The sequence below is a fragment of the Dermacentor variabilis genome, chromosome 1 (genome assembly GCF_050947875.1).
Source record: "Dermacentor variabilis isolate Ectoservices chromosome 1, ASM5094787v1, whole genome shotgun sequence".
Taxonomy (NCBI): Eukaryota; Metazoa; Arthropoda; class Arachnida; order Ixodida; family Ixodidae; genus Dermacentor; species Dermacentor variabilis.
Window position 1 is genome coordinate 159755619 of NC_134568.1, and position 22554 is coordinate 159778172.

At 42.9% G+C, this 22554-nt stretch overlaps 1 protein-coding gene across 7 annotated transcripts in view; it reads right to left on the bottom strand.

Annotated features, from left to right (window-relative positions):
* vir (VIR_N domain-containing protein) overlaps positions 1-22554 on the bottom strand; it is a 372111-nt gene that overhangs the window by 155230 nt on the left and 194327 nt on the right. For all 7 annotated transcript variants that reach the window (XM_075698519.1, XM_075698512.1, XM_075698531.1 and 4 more), the window contains 4 exons: positions 22257-22352; positions 16896-16968; positions 15224-15360; positions 10798-10906 (listed from right to left, as the gene is read on the bottom strand). In XM_075698519.1, coding sequence (XP_075554634.1) covers positions 10798-10906; positions 15224-15360; positions 16896-16968; positions 22257-22352 — 415 coding nt within the window. The remainder of the gene's footprint in view (positions 1-10797; positions 10907-15223; positions 15361-16895; positions 16969-22256; positions 22353-22554) is intronic.

Consider the following 22554-nt stretch of genomic DNA (forward strand, 5'->3'; position numbering starts at 1 on the left):
TGTAACAGTACATTAGTAGGATCATCAGGTTACTTCAGACGAGATTATTCTTTTTTTGCCATTGCACGCTTACGTGCACGACAGCAATGCGACAAAGTTGTAATTATCTAAGGAGCGAAAATCATTATGTTGTTGCATCAAGCTAACAATGGCACAATAAAGAGTGAAAGGAAATTATAATAGCCGCCTTTTAACTCAGTGTTATGATGTCTTGCATCTAGAGAGTCGTTTGCCCTATGATCCTGATACAATACCCTATTTCAGCGTTCATATTGTAGCAGCATATCAAAGTACCAATGCCAATGATTAAATTGCAAGGCAAAATGATTTCACCCTAGTGGCATTAAAAACACATAAAAAGAATACCTATGATTGCATAACCACTAAGACAGAGTCATATACAGTAAAACCTCGTTATAACCAAATTGAAGGGGGGACGTAATTACTTCGTTATAATCATTATTTCGTTATAGCCACTATCCATTTCTATTCACAATTAGCAAGCGAGAGAGGATGTACTAACCACTAAATCTCACAGCAGCCCTTCACGCGAACAGAAAACGGCCATCACACGGAAAAAAAACAAGCGAAAAAAAAAAAACAAAGAACAGCAAGGAATTGCTACTTCATTCACGCTAAACTGATCAATCAACAGCACACCAGCTGGCGGCTCACTTCGCAGAAAAAAAGTCCTTGAGAGATTTTTACTGTGTCTTCTTCAGGCGAATGATAGCTTTTTCAGCTGCAGCCGCTTTTTCGAGTCCGTCCTCGCCGTCATCGTGAGCGCCAAAGAAGCGGCGCAGCAGGTTTGCCACATCCAGCGCTTGTGCGGACGTCAGTACGTCGGGTTAGGCTCCGGGCTTGCGTCAACACATTCGTCACTGTCGCCATTAGGCAACCCCGTCACTGCGCGCACAATTTTCGCCTCCGTTAGCTTTTCAGTCGTCACCGCAACATCAGCACTGACGTACGAGCATATGTCGCAGTCGGGCACAACCCCAGCATCAAGGAGAGCATCCGACGAAGCTAGGGCTTCGTTGCCTGCGGCACCCCCCCCCCATTGGCAGCAGCACCGAGATCTTCACTGTAACTGCTGCTGCCGACGCCAAATGAGGCATGCCGGAAGCAATTGGCGATCGTGCTTGCCAGTACAGCCATCCAAGCAGCCTGTAGCATCTCGATCGCTATGTACAAATCGATCATGGACTCGCGCTTTATGGTCATATTGAGCAGAATCCGGTCGATCACACGCTTGTGATAGCCTGACTTGAAGTTCAAAACTCCTTGGTCGAGAGGTTGCACAACTGCAGTGCAGTTTGGCGTCAAGAAGCATAGCTCGATGATCTTGAGCACAGCGGCAGTGTCTGGGTGGGCTGCACAGTTGTCCAGCACAAGGCATATCTTCCAGTTATGTTAGCCCAGCCGCTCGTCCCATTCCTGCAGTCGTAGTGCAAAAATTTATCTCGTCATCCAAGTCTTAAGGTTAGACACGTAACTCACTTGGCGCTTTCGTTTGCCTTTAATCCTTTGTGGGACAAAATGTGAGTGCATGTTGCATGTAATTTGAACATAATACTGGAATCTGTAGCACCTTTTGCACCTAAAACACAAAAAATTAGCATTTTATATTGCCCCATTGTCGTAATAAAAGTGGGACATATTTGTCCCATCAACCCCACAACGCGCACCAAAATGTGGGACGCTATGGTCCCACTCACCCAATCGACTATATGAATTTTTTTAACAAGATTAAATTTCGCTCACTTTGCAGAGTCGCACGCACAATTGTTTCAATATTTTTATGTCAGGTAAACTTAGGCTGAAAACTGAAAAAATGTTGAGTGGTAAAAATATAAATATTGTCATTCAGAATGGGATGCCCACATCCCATGAACTACAAGCAAGGACAGGGCATGTCCTCTTATTTGCTCAGAAGAAAGTGATTTATTTGAACATGTAGTGCAAACAGACAGTTAAGAAATGTATTAGTTTTGACCATGGAACAGGAAAAAACAAGATGCACAAAGTGGCACTTCACACTTTCGACACACAAATGATTTCTTTTTTCTTTAGTTGAACACCATCTGCACCTTCTCCTACTAGGAATCTTTATGGGATGATGTTCGTTCCCACAGAAACGCACTTCTTCTGGCACATCTGTCATCTTCTGTCCCGACTTGCGATCGCACTTTTTGTTTTTAAAACTGGTGGTCCTCTCTTTGACTTGAATGTCTGGCCCCCGATTAATTCTCGCCCAAGCATCAAACGGAACCACAAATACTACACAGGGTTGTTGTGGCAGTACTTTATAAAAGAATTCACAACTGCAGCATCTAATAGATAGTAAAATAGCCGGTGCCATCCCTTTTTGGTTCTTCTGTCAGCAATGTAAGCATTACGCTTCTGATCAAAGCAATCGACTCCCCCCCATGTACTTGTTATAGTCCGATACAACTTTCGGGCATGTCACGCCTATTTTGTTGCCATTCGAAAGCGTTAGTTTTACTTCCACCACTTCTGAAGGGTCATGGAAGTTTGATAGCATTATGACATTACGGTTGACACGCCACTGGTAAGCAGATACCTTCCCCTTTGCTCGCCAAACATACTCTCCCCTCTTCAGCTGCTGTGCTTTCGTGACTTCCTTCGGGAGGTCTTTTCGGTTGGTGCGAACCGTGCCTGTGGCATCAATGTTCTTGGCAGACAGGGAATCCCCCCCCATGAGCCTCGTAGAACTAAAAAAAGTTGTCAAACTTTTTAGTTCTACGACGTTCTACCACGTTCCTCGACGTTGGTGGAAAGCGAGAGAACAACGTGCTCACCTAATGTAAGACCGGGGTCTAGTTCTGTAGACTTCCCCTCGAAGATTTTGAATTCACAAAGATACCCAGTCACATAGTCAGCACGGCACCATACCTTGTATCTTCGTTTGATAGGCTTCATTGGTGCATACTGTTTCAGCGCAGAACGGCCTTTGAATCGAACCATGCTTTCATCAATTGACTGGTGGTTGGATGGTCAGTATTCATACAGAAAGCGCCGGTTTATTGCATCGACAAGTGGTCTTATTTTGGCTAACCGATCAAAGCCTTCTTCATCCCTGCGCTTTATTTTTTTCATCATTATTGAGGTGAAGAGAATTTGTAATCACTTGAAAGTGCTTGAAGCTCATTACACTTGACACTTCTGTGACATATAAGAATGGATCGCTGCTCCAGTAGAGGTATAGGTGGTGTGATGGATTCACGCTCATGAGCAAAAGCATTCCTAAGTAAGCTTTCAGCTCATTTCTACTGATTTCGCGCCAGTCTTTCCTAGCGCGCTGCTTTGCATAGCGGTTTGTCTCAACCACTATCATGTCCAGGACTTCATCATCGAAGTACAGCTGAAATGCCTCCAAAGGCTTCGATGAAGCAATGAACTTCTCAGAATATTGCGGCTCGTGCACATGGGAAGGTCGGCAAACTGTTGGCGAAATGGCTGTCCACGGAGCGGGCCCTCCCTCCACGCCGTCATCACTCACTTCTGCCACTTCGCCGTCGTCTGAGTGTGGAATAAATAAGCGCTTCTTTCACTTTTTAGGCTTCTTTTTTTACGTAAAAATTCTTCCGTCGCTTCTTTCCTGTGCTTGTTGATGGTTCATGGAGATCATCACAAGACTCATCGCTACATAGAGGCACCAGCGCTGGGACGAACTCTTCATCACTACTTATTTCTACATCACTTTGCAGCGGGTCGTTCAGAAGGCTGAACAGGAGTTCCACGGCCTCTTCGATTGAAAGTGACTTCCCTGTAAAAATTATTATTGCAAATATCAAGAAACCCGCGTCTGTGAAATCTATGACAAGCGCTATGCTTCAGGGAACCTAGCCCACACTTTAGGCTTAGAAATATATACTCTGAAAACACACTGTACCGCACATTGCCCAAATTTTCAACTAAACGGCGGGAGCATGGCACAGTAAAACCAGCTAGAATAACTCTTCCATCTATAAAGAATAAGAAAAAAGCTTTTGGCACCCACCGTTCATTCAGAAGTTGTGCATTGAAGCGACAAAATCCACCAAAAAAGGCGCGCTGAGTGCACGTTTGGAATGCTTTGAACAAAACAAATTTTTATGCTGCCATCTGCTGAGCAATAAACAAGTTATGCAAAAATAGCTTTGTAAACAACCCGAGAGATGGCACAAAAAGTCCGAGTGCAGTGAGTACCGCAAAATATGACCCGCAAGGGTTTTTTCAAGTTACGAGAAAGTGGGACGCTATTGTCCCTCTGTGCCACAAAGAGTTAAAGCATCGAGTCGGCGCACTTTTGCCGACCATAAGGGCTGGCACCTTTTCCGACCCATCCATGTTGGCACAAAGCAACACGGTCACACGGACCTTACTCTGCTTACCGCCCTGGCAGTGTTCGCCTTTGAGGGCCAAGGTTTTTTGCGGCAGCATCCGGCAGAAGATGGTGGTCTTATCCATGTTGAACAAATCCTTGGCACTGTATTTTTCAAGCAGCTGTCCGTTTGTCTCCACCCACGCCACTGCAGCTTCGCAGTCAACAGACTGCGCTTCCCCGCTGACAGCACTGCCGATGATGTCGTGGCACTCCTTGGAACGCTGCAGCCAGCCGACACTCGCAACAAAATTGCCGTGCCCCATGATGCAAGTGAAGTCCCTCGCTTTGCGCTGCAACAGTGCCCCACTCACAGGAGTGCTGCTTGCTCTTGCATCCAAAAACCATTGGAAGATCCCCTTCTGTATAGCTTCAAAGCGGGGGCTCGCAGATTCCTTCTGTCGCCTTTTACACCACGTGTGACAGCACCAGTGACCGCTTCTTTGCTGCTCAAAATCATCGACAGCGTGCCCAATGCTATGCCGAAATCTTCGGCCACTTTTTTCTTCTTCATGCAGCACTCAACGGCTTTCAGCATAGCCACCTTCTGCTCGATTAATATCGGTTTGTGCTTCCGTTTGTCATTGCCGTCGTCCATCTCCTTTCTGGCGGCAGGAACTCGCACGAACAAACCGATAGAAACACTGATATCCTTGATGCGCATGCAGGCAACGACAAGCAACTACAAGCAACAATAAAACTGCAGTAGGCACTGCCCCACGCACGTAGCGGAAGAGCAGGCAGGCCCACAAGTTCCACGGGAAAAGGGAGGACGGGAGATGCGCATGTTGTGCACTATAAGACATTGACCGGACGAGTACCAAAATGGTCAGTAAATGCTCGTTGTGGAAGAAAAAAAAAGGTCCGTTATACCCATTGCGAGGAAATTTTAGCTTTGTTGAAATGAGGTTTTCAATACAGGGGCATCTATTGGAACTTCAAGGGGAATTACGATTGCTTCGTTATATCCATTAGTTCGTTATATCCTGTTTTGTTATAACGAGGTTTTACAGTACAGTAAAACCTTGTTGATATGATCCTGTTACATACGATTACCCGGCGCCAAGGTTCGCGATTGAGAACACAACAAATGACCCAATATAGTTCCGCTTCTTTTTTATTGGTTCATACGCTCTTGGAAAACACCATCTATTGCCACCAACTTTCGGTACATTGCTAAACTGTGATCGTATGATACGATTGCATGATCGTATCGTATCTTATCATCGTATAATATCATCGTGAAAAGCACGAGGCTCACATGACGAGAATCGTAGGCACCCACCGCAGCGGCTTCGCTGCAATACTTGCCCGACTGTCTCACGTGAAAACACCGACGCGCACTCAGTCTCTTATTCTGGTACCAGGAAATCTCCCAGGTCATCGCACACCACATTCATAGCTCTCTCGACCAACTCTATGTGATAAGCATCTTCACCTTTTAGTTCCATAGCGCGTGGGGCATAGTGCCATTGGAAGTGTACTGCAGGCTTTTAGTAGGCGATGAAAATGATGTGCGTCTCGAGTCGCTTGGACTCCACCAGCTCGAAGCGCATCGGTGTCCTGTGTCGCAACGATTCCTGCTGCGTGGGCTCGTAAAAACTTCCCGCTGAAATGACCTGCTCATAGAAGCTTCTGACACAGGCCGAATTTGAGTAGCGCAGACGTAAGTTTGCCGAAGCTGCCAAAACGACAATGCGCCTCTGAGCCCACTCAGGCCTGTTACGATCGGCCAGCATGGGAAAGTGATCTTCTAGCCTCTCCTACCCTACTGCGACGATTCGCTTAGTGAAGCTAACAATATGTCCCATCAAACAGACCAGCGTCGACACCAAGGCAAGACACATTTGGAGAATAGTGTTGATGGATACCACACTGCCGCCGACCCCATCACTAGGAGCAAAGAACTCCTGGAAAAGGAGGTTCTATACTACTTCCTCACGGCCAGTGCGAGCTGCCAAGACCGTTTGACAGACGCACCATCTAATTGCTGCTCCATCCCAGGAACCAAGACGCTCCAACTGAGTCAAGAGTGACAAACCCTCTATGAGCGGTCGCCCCGCCTCCTCTTCCCTTTCTGTGGGGCAGTTACCCGGGTGCCCTGGGAGTATTTCTCCACTTGTATTCAGTGAACAAAGGTGCCGCAGTGATTGTGCACACCCTCATTCTCAAGGCGGATATTTCGGTGACTTTGGACGCTCTGACTGGACGAAAGTGTGACGGCAGAGCGGACTTTTTCGTCTCCTCATTGGTGCTTCAATGCAGTCACACTGTTAAGATATAACATTCTCTACTCATGTAGATGCGAGCCAGGTTTTCAACCAGGCCCCTCTTCTCAGCAAACGGTCGCATTGCAAATTCCTCGTTGGTGTTGCACATTCTCCGTGCATGGGTGCGGTAGCGTCGCAGAAGTCGCGGGGCACCTTTTCATTGTGGGGTGCTGTTCTCAACACGACGATTGCATTCGTGAGGCTGACGTAACGCGCAGCTTCAGCCACTGTCGGGCCTGAATCGCCTGTGCTGTCGCTTTCCGTGTCATCCTTATCACTGTCACTAGGCGACACTTCGACAAAACAAAGGCAACGATGGCGAAAAGTCGAACCTCTAAGCCGCCATCTCTTCGCGGTTGCATAGGCGCTGCCGAGCAACTTCTTCACATTCCAAATGCCACCCACCGTAGTCAACAGTAGACCCATGTCGTCCCAGCGCCGACTTCTTCATGTCACGTTCGACAGCACGAACAATGTCTAATTTTCCTTCTATGCTGAGCACCCAAAATCTTTTTTATCCTCGCTTGCACGACGCCACAATGCTCTTTGGGATGGCACCGAAATGATGTTGATGCTGATGTGGCTTCAAACGCACAGGGCGCTTGGAGTCTGTTATTGGAGTGCATCATGTAACCACACAAAAACAAGGGACAAAGAAGGAACACACAAGACAGGCGCGGATTTTACTTCAACTAAGGTTTACTCCGGGAAATCCCACATTTATACAAGTAACATAATCACACTTGCTAATCATCAGACAGCCATCACTGGACGTTGGCATGCGGGCATGAGTGCCACAAATTTGCTTGTAAATATTTGAACTCTTTATCGCTCAATGACACTGAAGAGCTGCTTACGCAGCTGCCAGATTTTTATACAATAAGCTTCATAGATTTCTCGGCTCAATTGTGACGCAAACATCTTCAAGACTTTTTTGTCGCGGAACCTAGGCGTGCAATTACGACAGTGGCGACAATGGTCAGCCAGTTTGCCACCCCCCGCCAATCCTTCTACTCCTGCGCGGTGCTCCTGCAGTCTGACGTTTAGGCACCGTCCCGTCTGCCCTATGTAGCTATTGCCACAAGAGAGAGCTATCTGGTACACTACCCCTATTCTGCATGGGACGAACCTCTCGACGTGCTTGATACCACATTCATTTCTTTTGTTCTTACCCTGCACCATGTTGCACATGCCCGCCAGTTTTTTGGGCGCCGTGAAAACCACCGGTACTTCACATTTTTCAGCCACCTTTTTGAGCCGGTGGGAGATTTGGTGGTAATACGGGATGGCAACAGGTCTACGACGTTGCGGCTCTACGCTTGGGCGGAGCTCTGATGGGCCCCGCGCTTCCTTGGCAAGGGTTTCTAGCACCGAGGTGACCATATCATACTGAAATCCTGCGCTGTGCAGTCTTTGCAACTGTAAGAACACGCTATGTTGCATTTCATGCTGGCAGGACTTATCAAGAGCAGCACGCAGGCAGTTTTTTGCAATTACCCTTTTTACAAGCTTCGAATGAGCAGACTGGTAGTTTAAAATACCTTTTTTTGATCGAGGCTGATACCTCCAGCACGCATGGGTTCCAGCAATAATAATGAAAATGTCCAGGAACTGCAGGCATCCATGTGAAGGCAATTCAAAGGTGAAACTCAACCCAAACGTGCTTTCTCGGAAAATTTCAAGAACACGCTCTACTGCGGTTGAACCGCCTCCCTCCCCAACCCCTTTCAAAAAAATGGCATAATCGTCAACATATCTAAAAATCTTAGCCGAGTAGGCTGTGTCAATGCGTTCAGCAATTCGCTTGTCACAATATGATAAAAATATGTCACTTAATAAAGGTGCAATACAAGAACCAATGCACACTCCGCGCTTTTGGACGAAGTTCTTTCCTTCGAAATTAACGATGGTCGATGCCAGATAAAAATGAAGAATTTCTAAAAAGTCATCCACACTTACACCACATGCGTTCTGAAAGGCCACAGGGCCGTAGTCATCAATGGAATCTCTAATGGCACATAGCAATATATCTTGTGGAATGGAATAAAATAGGTCAATGACATCAATGGAAAACGAAAACAACGGTTCCCTCGAGCCTTCATGATCACGAAGAAATGTGATAAGCTCCTCAGAATTCCTTATCATGAACGGGTCCTCAAATCTGAGCAAGCGCAAGTGTTTCTGCAGAAACTTTGAGACCGTCCCCTGCCACGTGTCACGTTCCGATACGATGGCTCGGAAAGGAATACCTTCTTCTTTATGCGTTTCCGCGTAGAAGAAAATGCTAAGCGCTCCGCTCTTCGCACCCTTGATACCCAAACCAAGATTTTTCAGGTTACACCTATCACACAGACCCAACGCTTGCTTTTTTAGCTTAGCGGCAGTGCACGTCTTCATGGAAAAATTTTTTGCGACAGCTTCCCTCGCTTTCTGACGAAATAACGAATTTGGTAGAACCGTAAAACTACCTTCTTTATCAGAAATCATTAAAGCCAGATCATTCTGCTTGAGGTACTCGACAGTTCACTTAACATCCCGCTGCTGGTTCTGCTTGGACCGCTTCACTGCTAGTGAGTTTACCCCTTCTGAAATACATAGGCCTTTTTCATCCTCGGGCGCACATCTTGCAATGCTCTTGACAATAGATAGGAGTTCGACCGGGGACTCTTTGGGTTGAATACAGAACTTAGGTCCTTTAGATAAGACCGAATCAACACTTTTTGGCACATCGCAGTGTCCAATATATGAAACCTTTCCTGGAGACACATTTACCTTTTTTCGAAACTTTGCCCAATCGAGGAGCGCTGGAAGGCACAGGGACCACAGCAGTTCGGTAAAATGGTTACATTCGCGAGAGTACCTTCTGCACAAGGCTTCAATGTTCTGGATTCCCTCCACTTGGGACGCTGCCAGCACCCGCAGGCATCCTTGAATATGTCGCACTTGCCTCCATAGTTCAGACCTGAGTATCTTCATCATCCTGGAGGAATGCCTTTTCGAGGGAGTGCACGGGTAGAAGAGGAGAACAATTTCCGGAAGGATGAGCCGATGGTTCAGGGCGAAGTTCGCGGCTGTCTTGTGTGTTCCTTCTTTGTCCCTTGTTTTTGTGCGGTTACATGATGCATTCCAATAACGACCACCAACTAGCCCGCTTATCTCTGTTAAATTTGGAGTCCGTTGTTCAGATCTCTGAGGCTTGTTGTTCTACCGGGCCACCCGATGGAGACGAAGCACCGCCGTGTTTGTGCGACGAAAACTGGAAACACTACGTGTTAGCCGATACGTATGCAATAAGCTGGTACGGTTTATGCAGATACAAAACACATTATGTTCAATGGCCGCTGAGTCGGGGATTTGACTTTACTACTTTTAAAACGAAACTACTGTTTAAACGGGTACGGTTTAACAAGGTTTTACTGTACAAAACACTTTAATATTTAGTCATTCACTAAAGGTACCTCAGCTTTATGCAGCCTACAAATTTGTTGTCTCAATTTAGGCAAAACAATATTATTTGGCCTACCTTACCATGTTTTTCTTCCATCCTTTTAAATCAATGTCTGATGATGAAGTTTCACACTTAACCTCTGAACAAGGAGAACACTCCATGTGCTGTTCCTTTATTTCATTCCTGTCATCATAGTGCACCACGTATGGTCACGTTTCTCTCAATTACAAGCTACTCATTTGGCTGAATGTCCAGTTATTAAGAGAATTATTAAGTTTATGAAACACCTTATTAATATGTTTTCTTTTTACCTCATGTACTTCACATCAACCTTTATATTTTGCTCATTTCAGAAATGAGAAAATGTTTAGTGTTCTGTTGAATATTTATGGTAGTTTTTCTCGAATATTTGTATTTGATATCATTAGGGAATGTTACTATTTAAACATCTCGACTGGTAATTACAAAAAAAAGATTTTTACTTTTCTCTTGATGTTTAGACGTAGAGAATAAAAATTTGGTACTTTACAAACACAATTCAAACCAGGAAGAGTTAATTTGTGTGATATACTCCTAAGGTCCAGCAACAAAAATTTTTTTCAATATATTGGACAACACAATCCTTCGTGTAATGGCTGCGACTTCGACTCCCGAAAGAAAAAGAAAAGCAAGACAGAAGAAATAAAACTTACAGCTAAGAGTTCCAAAGATCTCTTGTATTTCGCTGCTCAAAGAGTGCAGATGAGCACTCCAGAGCTTGCGGCTGTTGACCACCTTTGCAACATCCTCAGCACGAAGAGGCTGTACAGAGATAGCAAAAAAAATCAAGAAAAAAGGTAAGCAAAGCATTAGCTGTTACTACCCCAACACAAAAAAGTGAGTACAAAAAAGAAGATAACAACAACTGTGGTTAAAAAATGCATTGGTACAGTACCCACAGTAAAAAATAAAACCTGAAAAATCAAGAAATGCTTTGTCAAATATAGTTCTGCCAGACGTGCAGGTAGATATAATTTAGTCAGTGAAGCAACTGCTTCAATAAACTCCAACAAGGAGTGCTTAATTCAAGTTATCATGAGTAATTTATTTATGAAAATAAATGCTTCATTCAAACACCATCAGTGTTTATAATGTAAATTAGTGTCTATGAACCTTTAAGGACTATGGCAAATTGGCGTTCAAGTTTTCTTTGTACCATGGTGATAAATTTAGGGGGATGACAATTTCCCTAGTTTTTTTTTTTTTTTTTCAACCTTTAAGGAGAGACACAGATCAAGATATCCAACTTCAAAAAATCAAATTATGAGGTTTTACGTCCCAAAACCACTTTTTTGATTATATGGCACGCCGTAGTGGGGGACTCGGGAATAATGTGGACCACCAGGGGTTCTTTACCTTCCAGTTAAATCTAAGTACACGGGTGTTTTCAAATTTCATCCCCATCGAAATGCAGCTGCTGTGGCCGGGATTCTGACCCACTGGTTTGACTTCAATGAAAACTGGATACCTTCTTTTTGATGTAATACAAGGCTCCACACTGAATATCATTCCTCTATACTCTATACGTTATACTAACTTTCTGTGGCAAAGAAGGGAAAACTACGGAGGCAAAGCACGCACAAATGGGAGTGCTTCTGAAAAGAGTCCCGTGTTTTCATCCATGTAAGTTTACGCTGGGGAATAGAAAACATAAACACCTTATTAGCAACAGTTAAATAAGATAAAACACACCAATGAATGTAAAAGTTTACTTATTTTGCGGCTTTTCACTTCCACATCTGGACGAACGCGAAACCGTCACACATGAAGCTGCGTCGACTCAGCGTCTGTTCCGAGCAACCAAAAGCACTGTCAAATGCTGGCACACTACTTGGCCCCGTAACACATGTGCAGCAGACACATGGCCGTAGCTTTCCCTTCATTGTCACAGATAGTTGTCCGCGAGTATAGGAGCTTATTTTCAAAAGAGTTGTGATTTTTTTTATTGTGCAACTATGCTTAATAACAAGATTTATGGTTGCAAAATTATGAAAAAATTTCATCTGATTTTGTGTTTTATATTGTTTTATGAGGAATAAAGGTGCAAAATTGTGCAGAAATTTTTTATATTTAAGGCTCTTATATTTAAAAAAATATATACCATATTTACTTGCATAATGATCGCACTCGCATAATGATTGCACCCCTGAATTTTGTCATCAAAATTCAATTTATTTTTCTTCTTTCCAGTGTAATGATCGCACCCCGAACTTGCCGCAGCGATATGTCATGTGCCAAGTCTAGCTAATGATGATTGTGCTTACCATCTGTCGAACGCTATCGAATGCTACGCGAATGACTCTTCAAGACATACCAAGCGGTCGGCATGCACCAAACATTCCTAAGCAGATGCCCTATTTCATTCCTTTCATCACTTTCCGCACTTCCATGAAAAAAAAAGGTACAACAAAATTTGCCTTGGCTTTATTATTTGTAGGCTTTATAATGGCTGTGGTCAACAGCAACAACAACAAAAAAGGAGGCAGCTTTTGATTCTTCTCATCTGCACTCGTGGGCACGCAACAAATCGCGAGCGGCAACGATAGTAGCCACGTTTACACTGATACATTGGAAGTGTAGCCTATTCATACACCGACGCTTGTAACACAGCTAAGATATTCACCCACCTTTAGCGGAAACGTGTCGTATTAGGATAGTAGTGAAGACAGATGCCGCAGTTTCCGCAGCATGCCGGCCATGTGTTTCTATGTCACTGGCAGCTAAGCGTGGCCATCTCTGTTTCTGTCCCCTCAAAGTGAACATGGCTACGTTATTGCCGCAAACTTGCCGATATTAACGATATTATTCATTACGGATATGGAAGAAACTGGTTCAATACACGTAATGTACTCAAGAGAAGAAAAAAAAAATGGTGTTGGCGCGTTCGGCTTGCTATGCCGGCCGCCGTTTTTGTTTTGGTGTCCCGCACTGTTACAGCGGCAGCCGCCTGTTTGTTCACGTGTTGTCATCCCGCATTTGCTGCGGGATGAAAAAAAATTGTCTTCTTTTCACAGGAAATTTAACTCACGTAATGATCACACCCCTGAATTTGCATAAATTTTGTTGACAAAAAAGTGTGATCATTATGTGAGTAAATACGGTATACCTGCATGAAGAAGCTGATGCCGAATTCAAGGAGCACAAATGTAAGCTTGCCAAAGCCACAAAAAAAAATGACCAAGCACATCTCAGGCTCCACCAGCTCAGCGCACATCAAGTCTTATCCTAGAACGACTGGCACAATGCTTCGCATTATATGGATCTGAACAACCGCATGCAATATTTTGTAATGAAATCCTTTTGTGACTTCAGGTCGTACGTTTTCCCACTTGATACATTTTTCTAACATTATTTTTTTTTCCTATATGTGTGATCAAGTTTCAACTGTATTACAAGTGAGGAGCTAACCCAGCAATGCCAAAAGTCAAGAAAGAAAAAAAAAGGCTGATGACATTTAATGGCTCGCAACACTGCACTTATTGAAAAGAAAGCTTTCATACAGTTATCAGAAGCTTTGTTTATGTTTCGTACAACATTATATTCTGCAATTATTTTTTCTCTGTGCTTTAATCAAGACAAAATACAGCAGAGGGCTTTCCTTTTGTAGTGAATGTGGCCATCCGGCACAAGTGACAGGTTCGGCATGATACCACCACCGTTCTTCTCGCTGTCTACGATGAGCCTGAGAATGGTAGCCACCACAGCAGAAGACACTGTTGTCCTCACCCTAAGCAAAGAGCATTTGCTCGACGCACCCTAACAGCAATTAGTCTTGCACACTACTGCCAGGATGGTCTTTCCACAAAGTGCGGATGTGGAGTGCAGTGGTTGTGGTAAATGCAAGCTGCAATGTAAAAATCCGTTCAAGCGGAGGTTGGAGTCGGATTTGTTTTGGCTGCTCACGAAATCCTGAAATGCCATTCACGAAAATCCCTGCTCTATAAAAAGGCAAATCCAGCGGTGCAGACCTCTTCAGTTTGGCATTTCATGCCCAAAGCCACTCAGTGAAAAGATTGAGTGTCATCCACACTTCCTTGTGGAATGCATATCACACCAGGAGGCCTTCTGTGTTCTTGAAGCAGCGTGGCGATCTGCTCTTGCCAATAATGAATGGCTGCAGTTTGCATGAGTCACCAATATTTCCAGCAAGCAAAATTGAGGCATGCACATTGCTCGTTTACTGAATAGCATGTACTACCCTTTAGATTCCATGTCTTGTTTGACAGCATCTGGCAAGCCAAGAGCCAATTTCTAGGCATGGAATATTTTTGGTAGCACGAGAAAGGATGGTGGTCCTGTTAGGAAAAGCGCGCTTGCAGGGGGGCACAGTATGGCGCAGCGTTCAGACATACTGAATGTCACGGTGAACGGGAGTTTGATACTATCATGATGCATCACTATACTTTTGCATGGCATTTCCAAGGAGAGGCTAAAACTGTTCTACATAGACAATAATTTGATATGTCTGGGTTTGCTATATCTGGCACAGACTGTATGAAAAATAAGATGTTCAATTCATGTTCAAAATTTTAAGAATTTACACGCCTTTAGTTTTAACACAGCAATAATAGGGCTAGTTGGTACACTTTTGATTTCTTTTAGTCTCTTCATGTAGTGCTTTTAAATTTTAAGTCAGCGTGTTTCCTAAAAGAAATTTAGTTTTAAAGCATAGTTTCTGCCATGCTGGTCACCAGGATCTAAACGAGTTCAAGAAGTTTTCAAATATTTACAAGGAATAAATTTTTTTGATAATCAGGGATTTTTGCAGCATAATCAATGGCAGAAAAGTTGTACTTAAAGCACAACAGACATGTGCAGACCAACTTTACAGAGAACCAGTAAATACAGTACAGTAAATCATTTAAATGAATGTATAAATACTAACCACAGACAATGACAAAGCTCTTTACACTCTACTGTTATCTTTATAAGCTTGGCTCACATATTAACCATGGGTGAAGGAAAACAGTCACACTACAATAGAAAATATAAAACCATTGTCGTGAAAAACCTGATTTTGACAATAAACTTGTTTAGCAGAGTAAAATTTCACAGCAAAGCTGACAGCACATATCTCACCTCTCTGACATGCAAAGGTAATGGCAGGGGAAGCAGTTCAGAGAAGACTGTGAGGCCCGTTAGAAAGGTACAAGGCCCCCGCATAGTGAATTTGAGCACCTCCGAGATCATCTGGGTCCACAGACTCTTGTTCAGTGCTGTGCATTAAGAATGACAAAACTTATTAAAAAAGCACAGCTCAAAATAAACAGCATATATTTAGGATGTCACAAACCTTCTAACTTTTTAGAAACCCAAAGAGAATGTGACCTCAATTACCGTACAGGCACATAGAGATTTTATGTTAATTTTTATTAACTTTTTGTTTGGGTGTACAGAATCACTTGCACTCTCACAACAAAGCAGTTGTCATTATACTATTCTGCAAAAGCTAAGCAATCATTTGAAAGCTGCATTGCAGTTCACTGTAGGTTTGAACCTTGACATAAGGAATCTAAAACATTTAATAAATTCTGTATGTAATGAATTGTTAATTTCCTGATATAAGTTTGACTGAACACCAGGAATATTTTTCTCCACAATTTAGGGAAACAATTCTGCTGTGAAGTTTTTATTTAATGAAGTTAATGCCCATCACATGAATTTACAGTAAAATTTCGTTAAATCATATTATATGATTTGGGAAAAAATGTCCAAATTAAATTATAGTTAAATTATAAAATGTATCAAGGGTGCAATAAACAAATGTTTGCTACACAAACAGGCCTTTATTAATTGAATAAATCCACAACTCTCATTCCTATTTTTCACAAAGTCACCGTGGAAGCTGCAATCCTCATCATAACACAATTCTCTACACAGTTGTAAACAAAGATAAGCCACGATGAATATGACATGTGCATGCATGGCATCATCTCCATGGTTTCAGCTAGCACTATAATCAGTTTCCAATGCTACTTTGTTATGAATGCAATCTTAACCAAGCATGCCAGCATATCTGATTTGGTAATAATTCCGAATTTTGGTGCAGGATTGTTACAGGAACACTCTCGGAGACTTTTACTGCTGAAACACGGGAACCTTGAATTAACAAATTTCATGACTTAGCATCAAGAAAGGAAACCGAGGGGCCCGATTTTCATTACCCAAGTCATAGCAAAAGACACCAACAAACAAAGGCACCAAGGACAGCATACATGAAATTACTTGTACTTATTAACTGAATTAAATAAATGATAAATTAATGGAAATGAAAGTGGATGAAAAACTATTGGCCACAAGTGGCATACGAACCTATGTCTACGCATAATGCGTGCAATACTCTTACCAACTGAGATACCACGGTACCGTTTTCCCATACACTTTCTGAGGTATTTCTGCTTATCTACTAGAACTAACTATAGGACTGTTAGCCAATGCCTCCATTCAAAAGCCTTGGCGGCGGATGTGGAACATACTTACTGCCTCAGTCGTCATTGTTTGTCAGCTTCTTATGATATGATTTAACATAGATTTTCAATGGAAGTACAACTTTGTTACAATGAAATTTAAATGTGCAGACAAAATGAGGTATGTTATTTGCTCTCCAGTACAAACAACTTTTCAAAGTAAGGATCTCACTCTAAAAGATTTAGAATACCTTTAAAAAAATCTCATACAAGTAAGCAATCTTCATTTTTACATTTCAAAGGTTACATTAAAGGACAATTTGAAAATGTGCCAGTACACTTGCCTTCCTCTGTTTCTGTATGACTGAGCTGAGGTTGCGTATATGTCAGCAATACCTCAATTATTTCCACAGAGATCTATGACAAAAGAAAGAAGAAGACATCATTATGTGAAATGCAAACTCCTAGGATTGTCAACCTTCATGTAACCAAAGGCACTGTTCAAATTACAATACTTGTTAGAATAAAAATCTGAATCCATGACTATGCTGAATGGGACAATCAACAATGCAAAATAAAGTAATGCTGTTAACTTGCTACAGTCAACAACTGATTTTTTGGACAGCCGATTTTTCAGACATCCCTGATAATTCAGACGCCTTCGTGGCACTGCCAAAAACCCCATAAAGCCAATGCATGAGGATGTATGAAATTTCGAATGCGACAACCCTTCGCTGACCAATTTTTCAGATTTTGCCATGACTGCAGGCTCCAAATAGCATTAATTGAAGCCACTAATGCCACCATTTTGATTATCTTGCAGCATTGAATCAGCACACTCGTAGACCGGTTGGCTGCCAGCCGTAGTCACCACAGCAACGCTAGGCCTAGCTGTTCGTCCGTTTGCTACCAAGCTTCCTGCTGTTCGGCGCCACGTTTTTATCTGAAAGAATTCACTGCTGTCAGCAATGCCACTAACTCCGTCTTTGTCATCCTCATTGATGGATGAAAAGGAGTCGCTGTCACAGGACACTGTATGCACCGTTCTTTAATTATACATGCATGCATGCACCCGCCGTCTCCTGTCGGAATACAAGCACAGATACACCTAATAAGCACACTCACACGCATTTTGGAAATGCCTGTGGTGATTTGAGCCTTTGGGGGCAGTAAAAGGCATGCATTCATTTTTTTCGCACTGCCCAATTTTCATGACGTTTTCACGGCCCCTATGGAGTCCAGAAATTTGGACACTAACTAGAGTTGGTTGCCAGATATGTGAAACATGTCACCAGTGCAAAATGAAAGGGGGTGCAAAGAGTGTGCCAGCTCACTTCCGTTGCTATAACAACAAAATAAATGAAATTTCCTAGAGCATGAGTGGCATGCACGTGTGGGAAGAGTCCGGTTTGGTGTGGTTTCTGCCTGAAATAGCTCAATGGCAAGTAAATGTCACTTGTACATAGTCGAGCAATTGTTATGTCTGTGTTTACTATCTATGCCTTATTCAATTTTCTGCTGGTGATCATTCTTCACAAAGGTAAAATAAAAATTACTCCCCTTATCCGTGCACTATTAAAAATTGCCTCTACAAAATTCTGTTAACTTTTTAAAAAATCACAACTACCCCCCAAGCTTGAGAAATTGGACACAAGTCAAAGCAAAGGCACCTTCTATGTGCATACGAGGCAACTGCTACCACAGTCAACTCTCTCAATTCGACCCTTGCAGGACCACAAGATTTGGTCGAGTTATCTGAAAGGTCAAATTAACACACAGCAGCAAAATGAACTAATGCAAAAGTTTTTTTTACTCTTATATGTGCAATAAAACCTCATTAAACCGTACCCACTTAAACAGTAGTTTTATTTTAAAAGTAGTAAAGTCAAATCCCCGACTCAGCGACCATTGAACACAATGAGTTTTGAATCTGCATAAGCCATACCAGTTTATTGCATACATATCAGTATCGTATGTAGTGTTCCCACTTTTCGTTGTGCAAACACAGCGGTAGGTCAACCTAGCAGAACAACGAGCCTCATAGATCAGAACGGCCTCCAAGCACAAACGCAGAGGCGTCTGGATGACAATTTATTTGTCCTTACTCAGTGTATTGAAACGTCCGGAGAAGAAAGGAGACCACTATATGTGGCTTTTGCAGACATTACCGGAGAGTATGGCAACGTAAACTGCAACATATTGTGGAATATTCTGCAAGGGAAAGGCATAGGCAACGACAGTATACAGCTTTTGAGGGATATTTACCTAGAAAATACCATTTGCATTGAATGGGAAGGGATGAGGAGCGAAATGAAAGTTGATATCAACAAGAGACTGAGGCAGGGGTTCCCTCTACCCCAAATCTGCTCATGATGTACATGGTAAGGATGGAAAGTAAGGAAGGATGGAATCGGGCTGTGTGTCTCATGAACTACCTGTTCTGTAATTATCAGCACCTAATTCAACCGCAAAGTTAAAATAAAACGCTACTGTTGAGGCCACCGCGGCCCACAAAACATGCGCAAATGCTGAAATGCCGACCGGGATTTTTTTTTTTTTTTTTTTTTTTTTTTCTGTTTTGCCGCCTTGCAAAATGGCATCATCGGTGTGGCTGAGGCGCTATTACCGTTTTCCCGTGATGCAATGTGGAGCACTGATTGGCCGAACCAGCACATTCAAATCCCGCAGGCTAAAGCGAGCCTGCCATTGTCTGCTCTGCAGGCAGCGGCGGCGGCTGTTCCCTTCAGTGCCGTGCCCGCCACGCTCGCGTCGTTGTTGCCCCTTGCTCCGTCCGTTTCAACAGACGTCTGCTTGCGAGCTGCTGATTGCCTTGCGCTATCTTTTAGATTATTTTCTCAGCTCTTTTTTTTTTTTCACTACTTCTTTGTTGCACGCGACACCGGCAACGAAGCACAAGACAGTGCAGATGTTCGGTGCACAGAAGCGTGAAATGCAATTTGTACGAGCATCAAGCTTCCGATCTTCTGCAGCAAGTGCCAACTTTGTAAACACTTGCAGCAGCGGAACTGCGCTGTCGGCTGTCACCAGTCGAGAATCCGACACATTGAGTGTGCCTAGCGCCGCAAGAGCTAATTAGAAGCTCTGTAGGAGCTTTCTAATAAAAATATATGTGTTCAACCTTAAGGCCTGTTATCTCAGAATGGATTTTTTGCTAGTAGTGGTGCTGGGGAGGGCGATATCTCAAGAACCACTCTTCAGATTTGTGCGCCGTTTATTTTTTATTCCGTTCCTGAATGACTTTGCCAGGGTTTAACAAGCTTCTTTTTTTGAAAGCTGGTACAGTTAATTTATCGTAAGCAATTAATTTTAGATGGATGTGGTCATTACTGGCTACATCAAATTCAAAGTTGTGTTAAAATTTTTTAGAGGGGAAATAAAAAAAGAAAGGACTTTGAAGCTCCCTGGGATATCTATCAAGGGATAATCACAGTGAATTTCGGCTTCCTACGATGTCCTGGCATTTTTCCAGGCTCTTCCTCAAGCACACACATGAACCACCTAGTTAGACCTCAATAACTCTGGAACTAACAAACATATATTCATGAAACTTTGCAGTTCCTCATAATTTGGTGGTGTGAACGTACCCTGAAAGTTGCATCCGGATATCTTAAAAAATAAAAAAGTTCAGTATCCAGGGTAGCCTCCCCCCCGAAGTCAACAGCCACCATGATGCCATATGCTCACCGCCTACCTCAGCGGATGGCTGCCGCTCACCTGATTAGGCACAGCCTATTGGGTGTACAAAGGCCTGGTCTGAAACCCCTTGACCTGCATCAAGGTACGGACCCTCTTCATCATTTTCGAGGACATAATTTAGTCCGTTAAGTGTCGGCCTCTCTAGCAGTTTGCAGAAGACTGCCATCAATGACGCTCACCTCAGGTCGCCTATGGCATTTGCTGGCTTGCTTGGCACTGCTAAAGAGACCCCCCACCACCAAATGCTTTCCCGCTGTTCTTTTCCAAGCTTGTTTAGCAGCGCCAGTACGGAAATGGGAGGCCTTCACATAAAGCGGTAGTTGATTTGTGAGACAAGTTTTGATTGTGTAAAGGTCAGGTACCATTTTAACTATGTTCAGCAAATTAAGTGTGCCTGCCTTGCCATCGCTGAAGTGACACAGAGCATCACATAGAGCAGACTTGAGAATCCAAAGGCTCACATAGATGTCTTTGGTTGCTATTTGCCAATTCGTACCATTGCAGCACTCATTCGGGGCAAGACAACATTTGAAAGAATGCCAAGATCTATGATTGTTTCCTTCCATTGCAGAGCTTGACTCCAAAATATTGCAGCCACCCTGCACATTAATTATCAAATTTCAATGCACTTTCTGAAGCACTACCGTCCCCAGGTCTTTCACACACTATGGTTTTTGTGTACTGATTTCAAGCAAACTTTTGTTTCTTTTGCCTTGGTACTCCAAAATTCATCATACTGTAGCTACTAGTATAAATTCGAAACCAGCAGTGTATAAAGACAATGAACAAAGGCACTTTGCTGTTCTTTTAATGCATAAAGAGCCCGAAGGGTGCAAACAACATCCTTCAAACGTAATACATCCTTCATGTAAGAGCTAAGCCAAGCTAAGTCTCCATCCAAGCATAGATGGAAACATGGTCCAAATGCTGCAAAGGTTACAAGTTTCACTATATGATTGCAAATGAACAATGCAGGAACATAATTTTTGCTGCAAAATGTTCTGCAGTGAATCACCCATCACGAGAAGAAAAAAAAACTTTCTTGAGGCTCGACAACTACAGCGACTCTCGATACCTACTAAAGCTGGCCAGACACAAACCCCTTCATTGTCCCGCAGAGTGTTTAAGAGCACTGCAGGCGCAATTTAAGAGGAAGCTTTAGCTCGGGCCCAACTCCGACGCGGCCTATTCAAATACATGTAAAACGCAAAAACGTTTTTATGAGATAACCCCTGGACCGATTTTGATGAAATTTGTTGCATTTGAAAGAAAAAGTTAAATTCTAGTGACTGTTGGAAGCGGAATTTCGATTTAGGGCTTGAATTTTCTTAAAACAATTTTCAAATATTTGACCGTTTGAAAAATATAGAAGCACGAAGTTTACAAACTGATAGCTATGCATCAAGAACTGATATCGCGGTTCTGTAAACGGCATCCATTAGATCATTCAAAGCGGACAAATTCAATATGTCATCTTACATCTTACATGAATTTGTTACGTTGGCTACAACGGTTTTACAAAAGTTGTATTTCCCTATGATTAAATTTTTTTATATTCATGTGTAACATATCAATTTTGTCCGCTATGGATGTACTTTTAGATGCCATTCACAAAATTGTAGTATCGTTTTTAGTGGTTGAGTTACAGAGTTGTAAACTTGATAGTTTCGTTTTTTGAAAATTTTCGATTTTTGGCAATCTTTAATAAAAAATTGACGACCTAACTCAAAAATTCGAAACCATCAGTCACTAGATTTTAAGTTTGTCTTTTAAATACAACAAACCTCGTCAAATTCGGTGCAGTGGTTGCCGAGAAAAACGAATTCTCCTTTTACATGTATTTAGATAGGAGCACTCGAGCTAAAGCTTCCTCTTAAGGCAATTTCACAGTTTTGGAGCAGCTTTGTGCAGCAAGTTGCAAATGTAGCACTTTGCCGCAATTGGTGCAGCCATTCCACCCTTGACATAGCTATGGCAAAATGTCATACCTTCTGAGCAAGCGCATGTGAAGGCGATGAGGGAGGGACCATCCCAAGTAGCATGTAGGCATGCAGTAGCACAGGAACTGCAGTGGTATCCTTGAACTGAGAAAGGAAAAGAATGAAAACATTCATACAGAGTCATACACAATTGGAGAAACAATGCTCAGGTAACTCATTAATATACATGATGTTTCTTATTTAGCTACACCAAATTTTTTAAATTACAAAAATATAAATAACGGTAACGTTATGTTTACCATTCGAGCGTACAGATTGGCAGCCTCTAGATACAGAGCAATTTTCA